Here is a 19,235-nt window from a genome sequence, read left to right as displayed (position 1 = left end):
TCCTTTCTTGCATCAGGCCACTCCTCATGTGGTAAGACCAAATCAAGGGCAAGTGGGCAACCATAGTATGAGTGTTACTGACTTTGTAGTATTACTACAAAAGTTTCCTGCTCCATGTCTACCTTTTAAAAATCTCTACACCATACCTTAGCTTGGGCTACAGCTTAGTATGGATATATGAGATTACACGTTTAGTGTCCAGCGTGTTAAATATTTTGGCAAAGTAAGTTTTATTTCTGCAGTTGTATTTATTGCTTAGCTATATCAAATCTAGCAGAGAAGCACACCCAGTGAAAGCCCCACTAGGTTTTATTCCTAATGCAAAGGGAGCCCTGTGGATCACTCTCACTGGTCAGAGTTTGGCCTCACATTCTTACATTATTGGCTAATTTGAAATGGTGCAGATGACACAAAATACAACTCTAGGCACCAACTGAAACTCTGGACAGATATTTTGATTTCAGGAAGATCTGACCCTAGAGGAATTTGAATTTCTGCCAAGTAGGTTTCCTTACAATAATTCTTCAATGGTGTTTTGTCTTACATAACCCTTTTATAAAGAGGACAGTACTTTTTTTTTATTTTCTACAAGGCATGTAAGTATTAAATAAAAAATAGGTACCTTCCTGCATCCAACCCCTTGTCCTCAAAAGAACTATGGGTCTGTGCCATTCCAGGTCTTTACTGTGGGTAAATAAGCACACACACACACACACACACACACACACACACACACACACACGTATAGATAGATAGATAGATAGATAGATAGATAGATAGATAGATGCTTGTTTCTTTTATTTGTTTGCACAAATGGCATATATATATATAAGTAATCTGGGATGACCCTGCTGAGTGTATCTCTCCACGAAGCATTGTCTCCTTAGCCCCATGTCTTAATAGGTGCTGGAGGCCATAAACTAGCAATCGATGCCAATTGGGAAAGTTTTCTTTTTGTTGCACAAACTCTTACTTTATGAGTTCATATATGAGCCATGGAAATCAAAACATAAATCCCCTACTTTAGGAATGGCAAGGCTAAAGTTCCACAGTGAAGATCTGTCAGAGATATTAGAATTAAGGTCTGTTTACCAGGGAAGCTCTGAGTGTAGAACAGAGGACTTCATATTCTATATAAGAAAAGAGTCAACCAGGATACAAGCCTCTCATAAACATTATCCCATCTACTGCTACCAACAACATTCTGTGGTCAGTGGTAGTATCATTTCAATAGACATGTAGAGAATGCCAGAGCTGTTGATGTTGAAATCCCCTCTCCTTTCTGTAGTTCTCTATCTCTTTTGAGCAGGTTGTTAATGCCAGCTGCACATCAACACAGACATAAGTGAGGAGAGACGACCTTCTTCTCAGACTTCTTGTTAAAAATTGGAGTTCCCTTCATAGAAGACCTAAAACCAATACTGTCCAAACTATTCCAGAAAATAGAAATAGAAGGAACACTACCCAACCCCTTCTATGAAGGCACAAATATTCTTATACATAAACCACACAAGGATGCAAAAAATAAAGAGAACTTCAGACCAATTTCCCTTCTGAATATCGATGCAAAAAAAATACTCAATAAAATTCTCCCAAATCAAATCCAAGAACACATGAAAACAATCAACCATCATGATCAAGTAGGCTTCATCCTACGGATGCAAGAATAGTCCATATATATGAAAATTGATTAATGTCATCTACTATATAAACAAACTCAAAGAAAAAAAAACACATGATCATCTCATTAGATGCTGAGAAAGCATTTGACAAAATTCAACACCCCTTCATGTTAAAAGACTTGGAAAGATCAGGAATTCAAGACCCATACCTAAACATAGTAAAAGCCATATACAGCAAACCAGTAGCCGACATCAAACTAAATTGAGAGAAACTTGAAGCAATCCCACTAAAATCAGGGACTAGACATGGCTGCCCTGTCTCTTCCTATTTATTCAACATAGTACTCGAATTCCAAGCCAGAGCAATTAGATACCAAAAGGAGATCAAAGGGATACAAATTAGAAAGAAAAAGTCAAAATATCACTATTTGAAGATGAACTACAAAGCCTGATAAACAACTTCAGCAAAGGGGCTGGATATAAAATTAACTCAATCAGTAGCCCTCCTCTACTCAAAGGATAACAGGCTGAGAAAGAAATAAGGGAAATGACACCCTTCACAATAGTTACAAATAACATAAAATACCTCAGTATGACTCCAACCAAGCAAGTGAAAGATCTGTAGGACAAGAACTTCAAGTCTCTGAAGAAAGGAATTGAAGATCTCAGAAGATAGAAAGGACTCCCATGCTCATGGATTGGCAAGATTAATATAGTAAAAATGGCCATCTTGCCAAAAGCAATCTACAGATTCAATGCAATCCCCATCAAAATTCCAACTCAATTATTCATAGAGATAGAAAGAGAAATTTTCAAATTCATTTGGGATAACAAAAATCCGAAGATAGCAAAACTGTCCTCAACAATAAAAGAACTTCTGGGGGAATCACCATCCCTGACCTCAAGCAGTATTATAGAGCAATAGTGATAAATCTGTATGCTATTGGTACAGAGAAAGGCAGGTAGATCAATGGAATAGGATTGAAGACCCAGAAATAAACCCTCAAATCTATGGTCACTTGATCTTTGACAAAGGTTGTAAAACTATCCCGTGGAAAAAAAGATAGCATTTTCAACAAATGGTGCTGGTTCAACTGGAGGTCAGCATGCAGAAGAATGCAAATTGATCCATTCTTATTGTACAAAACTGAAGTCCAAGTGGATCAAGGACCTCCACATCAAACCAGATACACTCACACTACTAGAAGAAAAAGTTGTGAAGAACCTTGAACACATGGGCACTAGGGAAAATTTCCTGAATATAACATCAATGGCTTATGCTCTAAGATCAAGAATCAACAAATGGGACCTCATAAAATTGTTAAGCTTTTGTAAGGCAAAGGACACTGTCATTAGAACAAAATGGCAACCAACAGATTGGGAAAAGATCTTTTCCAATCCTACATCCAATAGAGGGCCAATATCCAATATATCCAAAAAATCAAGAAATTAGCCTCCAGAGAATCAAATAACCCTATTAAAATGGGGTACAGAGCTAAACAAAGAATTCTCAGCTGAGGAATATCGAATGGCTGGGAAGTAGCTAAAGAAAATTTCAACATCATTAGTCATCAGGGAAATGCAAATCAAAAAAAAATAATCTGCCTCATAGCAATCAGAATGGCTAAGATAAAAAAACTCAGGTGACAGCAGATGCTGGCGAGGATGCGGAGAAAGAGAAACACTCCTCCATTGTTGGTGTGATTGCAGACTGGTACAACCATTCTGGAAATCAGTCTGAAGGTTCCTCAGAAAATTGGACATTGAACTACCTGAGGACCCAGCTATACCTCTCTTGGGCATATACCCAAAAGATGCTCCAACATATAACAAAGACACATGCTCCATAATGTTCATAGCAGCCTTATTTATAATAGCCAGTAGTTGGAAAAACACATGTCCTTCAACAGAGGAATGGATAAAGAAAATGTTATACATTTACACAATGGAGTATTCCTCAGCTATTAAGACAATGATTTCATGAAATTCATAGTCAAATGGATGGAACTAGAAAATATCAACACACATGGTATGCACTCACTTATAAGTGGATATTAGCCCAAAAGCTCAAATTACCCAAGATACAATCCATATACCACGTGAAGCTCTAGAAGAAGGATGACCAAAGTGTGGTTGCTTCAGTTCTTCTTAGAAGGAGGGATGAAAATATTCATAGGAGGAGATATAGAGACCAAGTTTGGAGCAGAACCTGAAGGAATGGCCATTCAGAGCCTGCCCCATTTGGAGATTCAGCTCATATACATACAGCCATGAAACCCAGACAATATTGATGAAGCCAAGAAGTACATGCTGACAGGTGCCTGATATAGCTGTCTCCTGAGAGGCTCTGCCAGAGCATAACGAATACAGAGGCGAATGCTAACAGCCAACTGTTGTTATAAAATATAAAAAATAAATATCTGTCTTTTATCCCGCACTAGGCCCAGCACCACAGTGCCCTGTGATATCTGCTGGATATCTTAAGTCTCAGTCAGCAAAGCCTCTCACCCGCTTTGCTCCATCCCTTATCACACTGCCGAAGGCCTCTCTCTGAGCCTGGCAGCCATCTCTCTACCTATTTAGTTCCTAAGGCAGGTTTCCATGCCAGAAACACACACCTCAACTTCATGGCAGCCCAGGGTCTCTAGCCTCTGCACACTTTCTTACACTTAAATTGCTACATGAAAGAACACACAACACAATAACCTCTGGTCCAATTGATAAAATATAATTGCCCGCCTAAACATACAAAGCCGTGTACACATCCGTCCCTTAAGAACACTTATAACAGCCTGAAAAGGTACAGAGTGGAATCTTAATGTCAGCTCCTATGTTGCTACTTTCCCATCTCCTTCTCTTCCTTCAAACTTTTCTCCTGCCCATCCTTCCTTCTCATCCAATGACAGTCCTCATTCTATCTTGTGCCTGCCTGTGATATCATCCCACAGCCAACCATTGAACTGAGAATGGGGTCGCCAGTGGAGGAGTTAGAGAAATGATTGAAGGTGCTGATGGGGTTTGAAACCCCATAAGAACAACAATACCCACAAACCAGAGCTCCCAGGGACTAAACCACTATCTCAGGAGTACACATAGACCCATGGCTCCAGCTTTATATGTAGCAGAGGGTGTCCTTGTTGGGCACCAGTGGGAGGAGAAGCCCTTTGTCCTGCTAGGGCTGAATCCCCCAGTGTCGAGGAATGTCAGGGAGGAGAGATGAGAACGGGTGAGTGGTTGGGGGAAACACCTTAGAGAGAGGAGAGGGGATAAGAGAGGGGGTTTATGGGCAGGAAACAGGAAAGGGGATAACATTTGAGATGTAAATAAATGTATTCAATAAAAAGTTCATCTAAAAAAAACCATCAGCATCCCTTTCCTGAAGACATTCTCTTTACCTCTTTGGCTTTAATTGGATCATCTAGTCTTTCCTGAACCCATTCGTGCCAGGTGCTGGGGTGCAGGGCTGGTAGGAGAATGTAGGAGTAGAAGTACAAGGGAGGTTGGACATTCCATACAAATATTCATTGTTAGTTGTTTGTTGTGTTTTGTTTCAAAACAAGAACAATCTTATTACCCATTAGCTCACAGTATTTAGGGTGTCACTCACTCCCATTCCTGATGTGATAGGTTGACTTAGGCCCCACCACTCTCCTTGGTCTTAGGTCTCATGTTATGGCTAGTGCTTGCCAGGTTACTGGGGCCGTTTTAATCACCATGGCCTTGTACTCCTCAAGAGACTGCTTTACCATGAGGCTTTGCTGTCTGAGCACTATTGCCCAAGCAAAATGAATGGATTTTCCTCACATAACACAAACCAGTGCTCCGTAACTAATGCGCGTCTTCCCGCTAGTACCTTTGTAATTGTGACCATGGATTTTTCCTGCCCACTCCTTTGTCTCTGAGAGGGGAAGTGATAGGAAGGCAAGTAATCAATTAGGTCACAAGAAAATAAGCCCAGAGAAAGCAGAGCAATTACACCAGGGCAACAACCTCTCTGGAACAATTAGACGGCTCCACCAAGTGAACTGTTAAACCACGGGAGTTGTTTTGACCCAGAAAAGCAGAGTGCTGCCTTTGCTGTCTGTCAGTCACGGTGACTTCAAGCCTTGGGAACTGATGTAGTTGATGATGGAACTTTGGCATCTTTATTCATGTGCAGCTCTCTAGAGAGTTTGCCGCTGGTGAGCACTACCTCACCTTTTCTTTCCTTCTTTCTGTCTATATATACACTAATGGCTGGACTAACATATGCCCCAGACTGATGCAGGTACGGAATTCTCACACTAGGAATGTACATGTGAAGAGTGTGTGTGTGGGGGGGGGAGAGGGAGAGACAGAGAAAGAGAGAGACAGAGAGAGAGACAGAGAGAGAGAGAGATGAGAAACATAGATAAATGGAGAGATAACAGAGACTATGACACATCCATGAAACCTTTAGTGCAGATTAAATTATTATTATTATTATTATTATTATCATTATCATTATTATTATTTAGAACAATGCAGGGCCCAGTGACCTGGCCAGCACTAGTCCAACATTTGCCAAATCTTTATTGTATACCAGATTGGGCATCAAGAAATGAAACAGTAACACTCTGTATTTATTAGATGCTGACAGTTACATTATTCCAAAGTTATAAAGGTGACTTGAAGAAAGTGAGGATGAATTTGGAGAAATAGAGACCCTAGGTATTCCTTTGTCTGGGGCTGGCAGAGAAAACTCTCCAGTGGATTTGCTGGAAAGAAGAAATGAAGGCTGTGAAGGAGTTTGGATGACCCAAGGCAGGTGATGCTGGGATTGTCGTGAGGTGAGGCATGAGTAATGAGGTGCGTGGGTGAGAGGTGAGGTATGCTCTGAAGCATGGTGGAGCAGAAGGCACAAGGATGATCCATCAGCACCGAGTGGCCCACAGTAAGCTCTTCACAACACACTACAAATGGAAAAGGCAGTCAGTAAAAGAATCTCTCTAAGGATATAGAATGGAGAAAATGAAAACTTTCACACACACACACACACACACACACACACACACACACGCACACACACACACATACACACACACACACAGGAGTGTTAGAATATGTTTACGTTAAAAAACCACAAAAGTGGTGATAAAAACACAAATGTGCTTACCTCATTTGTTATGAAGGAAATGCAACCTGAAACAAGAACGCTCACCTCTCCACCCCCACCTCTTGTGAGGCTGAAGTAGGTGATGCAGTGAGTGGTAGGCTAGCCTGGGCTATGTAGTTACTTGCAGGATCTCCACACAATCTCAGGTCTCCCAAACCAAACAAATAAAACTCCAAACAAACAAACAAACAAATAAAACAACAAAGCAACACTAACAACCAACACCCCTCCCCCAAACACTGTTTTTTGTTTTGTTTTTGTTCTTGTTTTTGTTTGCCTGTCACCACAGCAAATTTAGAAGCATGCATTTAGCAATTTAGCATGATCAAGAAGTCAGAGGTATGGCCACCAAGGTGAGTGCACACCATTGAGTTGTCTCTTAGTTTAAGTAAGCTTGGAATTAAGTTTATTAAACCTTCCCTCGAAGAGGTTATCAACAACAATGGAATCAAGGCAGGGGTGGTCAGAATAAAGAAAAAAGAAGAGGGAGGGGGGAGAAAGGGAGAGAGGAGGAAGAATAGGAGAAAAAGACAGGAAGAGAGAGTGAGAGACAGACAGAGAGGAAAGACATACAGACAGACTAGCTAGTGCAGTGTGTGCTTGTGATTGGTTCAAGAAGCAGAGAATGCCCTGCTCCTCAGAGAGAAGCCAGCTCTTAGCTTAGAAAGCAGTAAAGCTAGTGGTTGACCCTCTGGCTTCCTGACAGACAGGAAATGCTTCCAAGAAGCTCAAGGACATGGAAGGTCACCGGCAGCCAGGAAGGAGGTGCTGCTGTGGAGAGGGGGAAATGAAACCCCTTTGAAACAATTTCCCAAACAAATTCAGCCTTGACTTTTCAAGCACACGAACAAGTTAAGCAGCAGGCAGTCTGGAGGAGCAGTCCTACTTAAAAACGTAGAAATCTCAGAGTCACAGACTTCCTGATAAATCTGTCCGGTCTCCTGCTGGGGGCACCTTCTGGGTAAGTGGCGACTTAGAAGGCGTGGCTTAATGAAGGCGGAGAAATCAATCTGGAGTGAAGCCCCACCCACGGCCAGCCACTGGACTCTTGTGCTTCTGTTGCTGCTTCTTACCTTTGGGCTGGTTACATAAACTTAGAATTTCACCTTTCCACCCGGCCCTCTCTCATGCAGATTGGTGGATGGGAGGGCAGAACATTGCCACAGATGCGGATGTTAGTTTGCTCTTTCAGAAAAGACGATTGGACAGCTACTGATCTCAGAGAAGCTAGTGACCTGGCTGTGCCAGTCACTGCTAAACCCTTGAGAAAATGTCACAGCTGGAGGGTGATTTCTCCCAGCTTTAGGGTTTCAGGAAAGCAAAAGTGATCCCTGAGCACAAAGCAGGCAATTTTCCATAATGTCAGGAGATGCTTAGAAATAGCCAAGGAGAAAGACAAGTAAAACAGATGCATATCAAAGCAACAAGATGTATTTTCCTAACTCACCATTTGGGAAGCTCAAATAAAATATACTGCTTTTCTCTGGCCTAGGAAAAGGCCAAGAGTCTTCCACATTGTCTGTCAGAGCTCACCCTTGTAGAGTGTTTGTGTGCTACCACAGACCAAAGGCTGACCTGCTTTTCCCGTTGCTTGATGTGACCCATCCTGGCAGGTAAAGGACACCTCAAAAGTCCAGGACTGCCATGGCTCACATGCAGGACTGCCACGGGAATTTCATTTTTTATGCACCACATGCACACAGGTAGGGCCACTGTTGCACTGAAGCCTGGCTGTGTGAATGAGTGAGAGCCTCCGACCTTTGAGTAGGCTGCTCCGGGCATCTCTGGTCTCAAGAATGAATTCCATTCTGTGACTTGATTGCCAAGGCTTTTTACAATAGTCTATGCCTCCTTCTTCTGCATCCCACAATGGAAAGTCATTATCTACTGTTCTCCAATCCCAAAGCCCACTGCCCATATATCCAAGCATGCATTAACATACTATTGCATTTTGGTGTTCAGATTGTTTCAAGTGTGTCTGTCTTTTCATTTCTAAGATCCCCAGATCTAGTATTAAAATTTGCATGTGAAAGGTTATAAGATTATGATATAGGAGAAAGATTAGGGTGTGTAATCAGGCAGACCAAGGTTTCAATCCAGTGCAATGTTAAGTTTCTTAACTGCTCAGATCTTGAGTTTTAATTTTCGCAAAATGGAGTCATTTATTTTGCAGAATGGCACTGGGAAAGACGAGACCCAGGCACTTGGCACAATGTATGTGTCTGAGCACATCCTCAATAAATGCTCTTCTCTCCTGATCCTGCTTCAGCAAAACTGGGTTTAGCCCATGGTAGCAGTAGATAGAATTCTGCATCCCGACAAGTTCCCACAAGGAGTTTGGAACAGTGACTGAACTGGAGGGGCAGAGTAGAACAATGCTCACGAAGGGAGGCTCCAGCCCACTGGTCTCTTACCTGATAATTGTCAAGGGGATGAAGTACACCAGAAAGGCAACGATGGTCATATATGGGGTCCAGTAGGAGTCGTCTGGCCACAGTGCCCAGCACTGTACCTCACCATTGGAAAGTGTCCTTTTCCCAAATATGATCAGTGTGGGGATGGAGAACAGGAAGGAGAGGCTCCATGCTATTCCGATGAGGACTTTGGCTTGCTTCTCTGCTTAAAGAAAAGAGAAAGATGCCTGGGCACCTGGACACGTGCTTGGGAAGCACACAGGGTCCTCTATGGAGACTGACCTCTGGCTGGGAGTCACTAGGACCTGTCAGTGTCTCCTACAGCCTTAGTTTCTTCAAATGGTTATAATGGCCTCTGCAGTGTACAGCTTCCACATGAGCGTGCAGGCCCACATACATCTCACTTTTCCCCGACTCCAAGAAGATTCTTTTGAAAATCTCATTTAGCTGGCTGGTACAATTTCCTCTCTACATGTTTAATCTTGCAATTCTTTAATTAGCAGTGTGTCTCATAATTGCTTGTTTCTTAATCTATGTTCATGTCTTTTTTCTTTTTTTTGTTTTTAGTGGATATTCTTAAAGTTTCTTTATCTGTGTTCATGTCTTTTCCATTTTTTTGGTTTTTTTGTTTTGTTTTTAGTGAATGCTCTTAAGTTTTTGTTAAAATTGTCATAAGAAAGATATTAGTTTCCAATTTCTGGCTATTATGAATAAGACTGCTATGAATATAGTGGAGCATGGGTCTTTGTGATATGGTGGAACATCTTTTGGGTATATGCCAGTATAGCTGGGTCTTCAGGTAGATTTATTTCCAAATTTCTGAGGAACTACCAGATCAATTTCCAGAGTAGTTGTACCAGTTTGCAATCCCGCCAGCCATGGATCAGTGTTCTCCTTTCACCACATCCTTGTCAGCACGTGCTGTCACAGAGACTGATGTAATGACCAGTCCAGCTTTGAATCTATCCCATGGGTGGGCACCAAACCTTGACACTGTTACAGATGCTATGTTGTGCTAGCATGACTGTCCTTTGAGAGGCTATACCAGCAGCTGACTGAGACAGATGCAGATACAGCTAAGTTTTAGACTGAGGTAGGTGACCCCTGTGGAAGTGAGGGGTAGGATTTAAGGAACTGAAGGAGATAGCAACCTCATAGGAAGATCGAGTTGACTAACCTAGACACCAAGAGCTCACAGAGACTAAGCCACTAACCAGAGAGCATACATGGCTGGTCCCAGGCCCCAGACCCCAGGCACATGTGTAGTAGAGGACTCCCTTGTCTGGCCTCAGGAGAGGATGTATCTAATCCTGTAGAGACTTGATGCCCCAGGGAGGGAGGGATGCTTTGAGGAGTACCCTCTCAGAGGTGAATGGGAGGGTGCAGCATTTGAGACATAAATAAGTAAGATAATAATTATTATTAATAAGTAAAAGAAAGATTAATTCTATGCCTTTTTTGGTACAAATTTCTACTTTTCCTCTTGCTATTGTTCATGATTCTCTAAATGTTTGAAGACTTTGATGCAGTGACAAATAATTTGCTCTACTGCTTCTGCTTTTGATGTGATTTCTGTAAAGACTTTGTCCTTCTTAGGATGGTGGAAGGTTTCTCATTATGTTCTTTAGTCTTGCATGTTTGAATGACTCATTTTCCTGGTCCAACAGGGTCTGTATTTAATTAGCTGTGTCATAGTGAATTAATGTTTTCTCCTGACTACAAAGCTAGTCCAATATTATATATTAACAAGCCCATTCTTTTCCAACTTACTTAAAATTTTATTTGCTCTCTCTCTCTGTCTCTCTGTCTCTCTCTGTCTCTGTCTCTCTGTGTGAGTATGTGTCTGTTGGTTTGTGTGTAGGAGTCTGTGTGGGCATGTGCTTATGTTTGTATGTGCATATATATGCTATTTTGCTAACATTTGTTCTATCAGAGTTTGGGATTATTTTCATATTAACACATATTTTTCTTCACCATTGCTGGTGCATTACTAATTATTTTTATATCTAGTTCCTTACAACCCATATAGTTTCAATCTCTCTGTAGTCGCTAGCTAAGGACACTGTCACTTTGTTGAAGAACAGTGCAAAAGAACTCACGTGTGGTCCATTAATGCAATTCCCACAGCTCTCCACTTCCTGTGGCTCTCTGGTGGCATTCTATAGATCTACTAAAAGGCTCTGATCTCACTTACTCAACTTGCCTTCTTCAGGACAGGATTCTATGGGATGCCTTTTAGATGCATTCTTTATTTTCCTTAGTTTAGCTTTTGTCACATCTAAAAGATACCCGATTTTCTCCTTGTTTTCCCAATCAAATTTCAGTTGCTATGGATATCTGAGAAGGTTAGCAGCCCATGGGTTTAGGCCTGCTGTGTGCAGAGCAGAGGGCAGCTAGCCGGTCCTACGCAATGCTCATCATCAAAGCACAGATGGTTCCTGGGACCCCATTAGCAGCATGTCCGTGCTGTTCCCTATGGACGCAGACCCTCCATCCCTCCCACCTGGTTTGAGAGTCCTGAAACCTTCATGGCGCCCTCCTGCCTCGGGACCTGGAGTTTCCTGAGCTCTGCCTCTTCTCCTGCACCAGGTACACCCTCAAGCAGCACTCCTAGCCGTGCCCGCTACTTTGAGCATCAGCTCAGGATATTATTGGTCACCTTCTTTTCTCTTCCAGGGATCCTGCACTGAGGTGACATTCCTTTGTTTTCACCTTTTCAGTTTTGTGGTTTGAGGATGAGGAGGGGCAGGTATTTGCTTCTTGAGAGTGAAGAGCTTGAAGGCACAGCACCCATTTTGAGGTAAGAGTGTGCTTGCTGGAAGGACCTTAAGGAGCTAGACGGAAGTACAGCCACAGCCTGGGCCCACCAAGGAATTCTCTTATGGCGTGAGGATCAGGTAGTATTCCTCCACTACTCTGGAACCCAGACTTTCTTGCTATAATTTTGGATACTCTGACCCATTAGATAGTGAAGAAAGAGGAGTAAAGGAAGAGTGAGGAAGAGAGAGAGACAGAGAGAGATAGAGAGGCAGGGAGGGAGGGAGAAGGAGAAGGAGAAGTTAGGGCAGAGAAAAACATCAATAAAATATTAGCAAAAATATCCCTACCTCATAGCAGGATCTTTATGAAAGACCGTTTGCTCACCTCCTTGAAGGAATTTCATGGGGTAAACGATGGCATGGTATCTGTCTATGCTGAGGGACACCAGGACATAGGTAGAGGCATAAAGCAGGACAACCTAAAGACAGGAACCAGAGGACATGTGTGACTTCACATGGGAGAGGGCATACACATAGTATTCTTGGTACTTAGAGCCAGAGGGTTGAACCAAGGAGCTAGTGAGGTGAGAGTTGAGGTATAGAGGCACTGCCTGGCTCTCCCCACTGGAAGCAGATCTGGGCTTTGCTGCAAGACTCTGTGTTGCTACTGAGGTTAGGCTTGGGATGGTCACGGCTCTCTCTGTGTGTTCAACTGTCTTCTTGGACATGCCATTTTTCAAGATCAGTCTCCCTTGACAATTGCATGGTACTTTTATCTGTAATTGACCTTTAAAGCTAACCTAACTTTCTCTGCCACAATTGACATTCCAAAAATAGTTCAGAAACAAAAATTCATTTGCCTTCTATCAGCGAGAGTAGTTGAGAGGTAAAGCAAGGGTTCTGGTTTCCCAGAGTCCACCTGTTCCAGCCATTTGCCCCAGCATCAACCACGGAGAGCCCCCACCCCTACCCATACTGCCTTCCTCCCAGTGTCTGTCAGAGCTGGATGCAGCCTACGGTTCTTCCCTTCTGACTCTCCTCCAATTGACCTCATCCATACCTTCTCAATAGCCTAAGCTAAGAGACTTAATTGCATTCTCTGTAGAGGAAGAAATTCGGATATAAGTTAACGTCTCTTCCGCAAAGGGTTCCTATGTAGAATCTAGTTAAATGTGATATGTCAGAAAGTATGCTCTCAATGGAAAGTTTCTGAGTAAGCAGAAGGCAATTTCTACAAGCCAGTAAGATATCTGCTTTTGTGGTCAAATCTAGAGGCCATAGAAAATGGTAGTGTATGGCTAAGAGTCTGACTTTCTCTTTGGTGATCATATTCGTTCAGAATTTGTTCCTTTGTCATGCTTTCTGCATTTCAGACAAATATCAACTCATTATAGCTGCACTTCAATTTAGTATAAAGCTATTGTTACTTGGAATGTCATTTGATAATGCATTTAGTGCCAATCCTTTGAATATTATAGCTTACCTTATTTTGCCAGTCAGGCAAAATCATCACATGCACAGCCTATCTCATACTGAGGGCCCTGGTGTTGAACATGAAAACCATGATTTCAAGGCTCTACCATCATATAGTCTAAAAACCACACGACTGGACATCAGACGTCAGGGACTACATGCCCCATTCCTTTTTTGGGGGGGTCTCTATAACATAACCACACATGCTCTTCACATTAAAGTTGTTGGGACAGTGTAGTAAAGAGTGATCAGAGACTAATGTCATCTCCCACCACCACCTGAGGGACATGAGAAAGAATTTCTCTTGTGTAAAAAGTAGCCGAGGTAGAAATGGAAAGAGAGTTGTTAAGTTTAAAGAAAAGTCAAGCTATTGCCTCCTTAGAGACAACCGATGTTTCTGTGTGTGGACCATGGGTGAGGCTGACCACACAGGGCCAAGAGGCTGGCATGACAGAAAGTTGGGAAGGAATGAGTTAGTTGGAAAGATGGATATGCTGGGCAGAACTGAGTCTTGGACATCTATTCTGTCTTGAGTTGGGGTGAGGGTGATTGACACAGTTCAGAATCTGAGACAGGAGGAATAGGCACTGAGGCAGACTTTTAGGGTTACAAGCAATATTAACCAAAGAGAGACAGATGTGGAGACACAGCCAGAAAGAATATTTAACTTCTGAGATGAAACATCTTCAAACATCCAGGTTTGGTAAAATAAAATAAAGATATCTAAAAGAAATACATCTCGAATTACCAGGCTTTTCTATAAAAAGTAAATGCCAAAGAACGCGTTCAGAGTTTTGAAAGAAAAATTGTGATCCAAGAATTTTGTAAATTTCATTTCTGTGCCAATGCACAGAACAGCTTTTTTTGGATATGTATGAAGGAAGGAAATATAACACCCCACATCCCCCTCCAAAGTCTTCAGGAGGAGACACCAGCTGAATCAGAGCTGTTTCAAAATCAAGAGGAAGGGGGACAAAATAACTATGCCATGTAAGGAAGGCCTCAAAGTGCAAAAAGATCCACAGATAGTTAGGAATGTATGATGTGACATTTCAGGGAAGAACCTGGGTCATGCTCTGAGGGGAGAGAAGAAAAAGAGAAAAGTGTTATTGAGTCTTACGTAGTTTTCTCTCTGCCTTTGAGAGCGATACATCTGAAGTTGAAAGGTAAGTTGTAATGAAATAAATGGTGAAAACATTTAAAATGGAGAAAAATTAACTTCTCTGTCTTCTGTGCTTCTTATAGCAAGCAGCTGTAGGTTTGGTGGCTTAAACATCAATTTATTACCTCCATGGAGAGCAGAAGTTGAAAACAAGTCAGGTAGCTGCCAGCATCCTACCCCTGTGGCCTTCAGTGCAACCCCTTCCTATGTGCTACAATGTCCCTCCTCTTCTGCTTGTGTGTCAGATCTGTATTTCCCTCTTACGATTGCATTTTAGGATTCCTTAAGTTAATTTAGGATAATCCCATATTTCACATTCGTAATCACATGTGCCAATTCCTTTTCTGTCACATATGGTATGTCCCAGGCATAGATTCTCAGGGTTAGGGTACAAATATCCTGGAAGAATACTCTTTCAGCTTCTCACAATTAGTAACTATATCTGAAACAAATCCACAAGAAGCAAAATTCCAAAGAAAACAGTCACAAAGAGGTCCTGAAATAATACAGGACACAATTTCTCACTATAATTATAAATGGCTTGATCTCTTTCCTTAGAACAAAGAGTATTTAAGACAAAACCTTCCGTATGGTCTAACTATGTTTTGTTCAGGATACAAATCAATAAAAACAAATAACACTGGAATTTAAAAATAGTTCTCAGAGGCATAACAAACAACTAAAATAATATTCAAGGGCCTTTATTAAAATACTGTCTGATACCAATCAAATTCAAAGCTAGCAGCTTCCCATGTGCCAAAGATTTATTTCCGCTGATAAAAGACACAACACATAATATCAGTAGAATACTGATGAATGTAGATGTAATAATTACTGTCAATGTATGTAACAAAATGTTCAAGGCTTTACAGGCAAAATGGCCTGCAAAATATAAATAGACAAAGTAGAACTCCCTAGTACAAAATGCAAACTAACTAGACAACATACAAAAATTTGGTCAGATACTAGATTATCCGCAAAAGAAATTTCTCAGTAGAACCCAAAAAGTAGGACTTATTCAACTCACATATCTCAAACAAGTGACAAAGCTAAAATGAGTAACAATTTAAAAAAAAATACCACTCAGAAATTTAAACATCTTCACAATTAACTCAAGCAAAGAAGGAAATCACAGTACAATTATAGTCAATTCATAAATGTCAACAATGGGAAGTCTGCACACCAACAGCATATGGGGTGCCATTCGGAGAGCAGATGGCAGCCTGGGGACATGTCTGTCTCCCCACCACCCCACCCCCAACTCTGACAGACATGACCCAGAGAATGTGACATGTGAGGCAATTCTGCAAAGGAAAGTGAGACTTAAGTGCTGGAAGCCAAGTGATTCCACTTCGAAAAACGCCAGATTGTGTTCATGTAAACTACTATTCTTAGGCCAATGTTAAAACCAGGCGCTTGAGTTTTTTAGAGCAGGTTCGGGTTTACAAAGTCCTACAAATAGTGCAGAGAATTCCTGTGTTGCCCACATCGCATGGCATGTGCACTGGTGTTAATATCTTGGATTCGTATGGTATTAAACTGGTTGATCAGTCTTGGTACATTATCAATAACTAAGCTGTGTGGTTTATATTAATGTTCGGGCTTTGTCCCTGCATTCTGTGGGCTTTGACAGTGTGATGACAAATATCTAGCGTCCAGTCATCCTTTCTTCTTACAAATCTCCAGGGACCACTGATTTATGTTCTAACACAGCTTTGCCCCTTTGACAATGTGACATAGCTGAAGTCACGTGGTATTTAGCTGACCAGATTGGCTCCTTTTGTGTAATGTGTGACTTACTATTCCTTCATGTGCATCGACAGCTTACTTTCTTATGTTTCAGAAAAAAACCTCTCATTGTCATATCACAGGGTCATGACAAGCCTTATTAATCCATTCAACTGTTGATGGGCATCTTGATTGGTAATCGGGTTTAGCAATTACTAGAGCTGCTAAAATCACCTCTATGCATCTTTATGGTGTGGCTATGAGTTGCCCGCTCGACTGCACAAATGTCTATGACCACAAATTGCCCAACTGTGTAGTGAAATTACACTTAACTTGGTAAGACCCTGTCAAACTGATTTTCTTTATTTTTTTACATTGAAAAAAAACCTTTATATTTGATATAAAACTAAACTTATAATTTCTTACATTGATATAGAATTTATATATTGATACAGATTTAAGGTTTTCATTGCTATAAATCTTTATATATTGATACAAAATTTAAAATTAATATTGTTACTCTTTTTCTCTGTTCTCTATTATTTATTAAATTGGTTATTTCTTATTTACATTTCAATTGTTATTACCTTTCCCAGTTTCCAGGCAAACATCCCCCTAGCCCCTAGCCCCTCCCCCTCCCCTAGCCACCCATATGGGTGTTCCCCTCCCCATCCTCCCCCCCCATTACCACCCTCCCCACAACAATCCCGTTCACTGGGGGTTCAGTCTTGGCAGGACCAAGGGCTTCCCCTTCCACTGGTGCCCTTACTAGGCTATTCATTGCTACCTATGAGGTCAGAGTCCAGGGTCAGTCAATGTATAGTCTTTGGGTAGTGGCTTAGTCCCTGGAAGCTCTGGTTGGTTGGCATTGCTGTTCATATGGGGTCTCAAGCCCCTTCGAGCTCTTTCAGTCCTTTCTCTGATTCCTTCAACGGGGGTCCCGTTCTCAGTTCAGTGGTTTGCTGCTGACATTCGCCTATGTAATTGCTGTATTCTGGCTGTGTCTCTCAGGAGAGATCTACATCCGGTTCCTGTCAGCCTGCACTTCTTTGCTTCATCCATCTTATCTAGTTTGGTGACTGTATATGTATGGGCCACATGTGGGGCAGGCTCTGAATGGGTGTTCCTTCTGCCTCTGTTCTAAACTTTGCCTCCCTATTCCCTCCTAAGGGTATTCTTGTTTCTCTTTTAAAGAAGGAGTGAAGCATTCACATTTTGATCATCCTTCTTGAGTTTCACATGTTCTGTGCACCTAATTCGAGCATTTGGGCTAACAGCCACTTATCAATGAGTGCATACCATGTGTGTTTTTCTGTGATTGGGTTACCTCACTCAGGATGACAGCTCTGTCATTTCTAGTTCTAGTACAGTGAGCCCAAGGCTTTGTTAATATGCCAGTGTCGGGTATTGCCAGTGCTTCTCTTTCTTTCCTTTAAGCTGGCTGTTGTATAATACACGAGTCCTGGTACCTTCTTGTTCTACCTTGCGACTCACTAATGAGATGCATGTTTGCCATCTTTAGTGATTCTCCTACTCTTTCCTATTTTTAAGACGGTTGCTTTCATACTGTTGTCTTTTTAAACTTTCCAGGTGTCCCATAAGGGTTTTATGGCATTATACTTATGTGTGTGATTCATATTGATTGTTTTAAATGGTGCAGTATCTGTGTTTATGTTTTAATATTGTATTTTTATTGCATACATCAATATTTTACAGAATGCCCTAGTGGTAACTGCAATTATTGTGACCAATTCTTTTTATGTAGAAACTGAAGACATTAAAACTGTTTTTTTTAAAAAAAAATAGTATTTGTGTTGTAATTAACCATGTTCAATCCTCATGTAAACATTTTTATTCAATTTTACATATGCGAGCATTATTTAATGGCTATACAGTTGGATATCAATCACAATACACTCAAATTTGTGAATCTATTTCTTGCCGGGTGGCATATCGAGTGTCTTGGTCATCCTGTCATATCCACTGCTCACACTGACCGTGGGGCTCTTTCTTTCTCCTCTCTCTGGAACCCCACAGCCTTCCTAGAACTGTGTCTGCTCATGGTGCCTAGAGCCACACTCTCCTATTCCTTCTGGAATCCCAGCCATGCCTCCCTCCCAGGATCCTGCTGTCCGTGTTGCTTCTTGAACTCTCCTTTTTTGCAGGACTCTCACTGCTGACTTCCCAGGCAGAGCCCTCACACTCACCTCCCTTGGGCACACTAATGCCACCACCCCAGGCTGTGTCTCAAGCTACTTTCTGCAAGACTTTACCTTTTGCTTTGAAAGTTGAGCCCCATTGTCCCTCCTGTGGGAACTTCAGTTCTGTCCTCTTAGAAAGAACACACCCTTCCTTCCTTCTGGTCCTTGAAGGCCACCATCTCAGGAGCCTCTTTGAGTGCCTCCTTTGCCTTATGGATAGAGTACTTACCTATCTTGCCCATGACACTCCATTTTCACCCTCTGAGGACCTGGATGAGCTCCTGCTCACTGCATAGGCAAAATTCTCATTTCTCTATGGCATTTCTATAAGAGTTATTTATTTTTATTTTATGGGCATGGACATTTTGCCTGCATGTATATCTCTGTGCCATATGCATGCGGTACCTACAGAGGCCAGAAGAGGGATGATATATTCTGCACTGCAGTACAGACCATTGTTAAGTGCCTCATGGGTGTTGGGAATCAAACATAGGTCCCCCAGAAGAACCGTATGTGGTCTTGAGTGCAGAGCGATCACGTTAGCCCCTCCTTCTGGCATTCTAATCCTGTCATCTGACAGCCTTGTGGGATATCTGCTTTCCCCATATGAAGTAGTTTCATCTACTTCCTTATAAGCAACTTACTCCTCTGTATCAGGATATATGTTGGTCAACTGTTCATCCCTAAAGATAGAGGCCACAACCCATGCCCACTGGTACCCAAAGCACTGAGTTTCAGGACT

At 41.8% G+C, this 19,235-nt stretch overlaps 1 protein-coding gene across 1 annotated transcript in view; it reads right to left on the bottom strand.

The window, feature by feature from the left end:
• Positions 1 to 19,235, bottom strand: part of Npsr1 (neuropeptide S receptor 1) — a 224,596-nt gene that overhangs the window by 22,202 nt on the left and 183,159 nt on the right. Inside the window, exons 5-6 of the mRNA NM_001106808.1 lie at positions 12,315 to 12,408; positions 9,171 to 9,372 (exon numbers count right to left, since the gene is read on the bottom strand). Of these exons, the coding sequence (NP_001100278.1) occupies positions 9,171 to 9,372; positions 12,315 to 12,408 (296 nt within the window). The remainder of the gene's footprint in view (positions 1 to 9,170; positions 9,373 to 12,314; positions 12,409 to 19,235) is intronic.

This window comes from Rattus norvegicus, chromosome 8, assembly GCF_036323735.1.
Source record: "Rattus norvegicus strain BN/NHsdMcwi chromosome 8, GRCr8, whole genome shotgun sequence".
Lineage (NCBI taxonomy): Eukaryota > Metazoa > Chordata > Mammalia > Rodentia > Muridae > Rattus > Rattus norvegicus.
The sequence above is the reverse complement of the archived record's forward strand: the minus strand, read 5'-3'. Positions and strand labels throughout refer to the sequence as shown.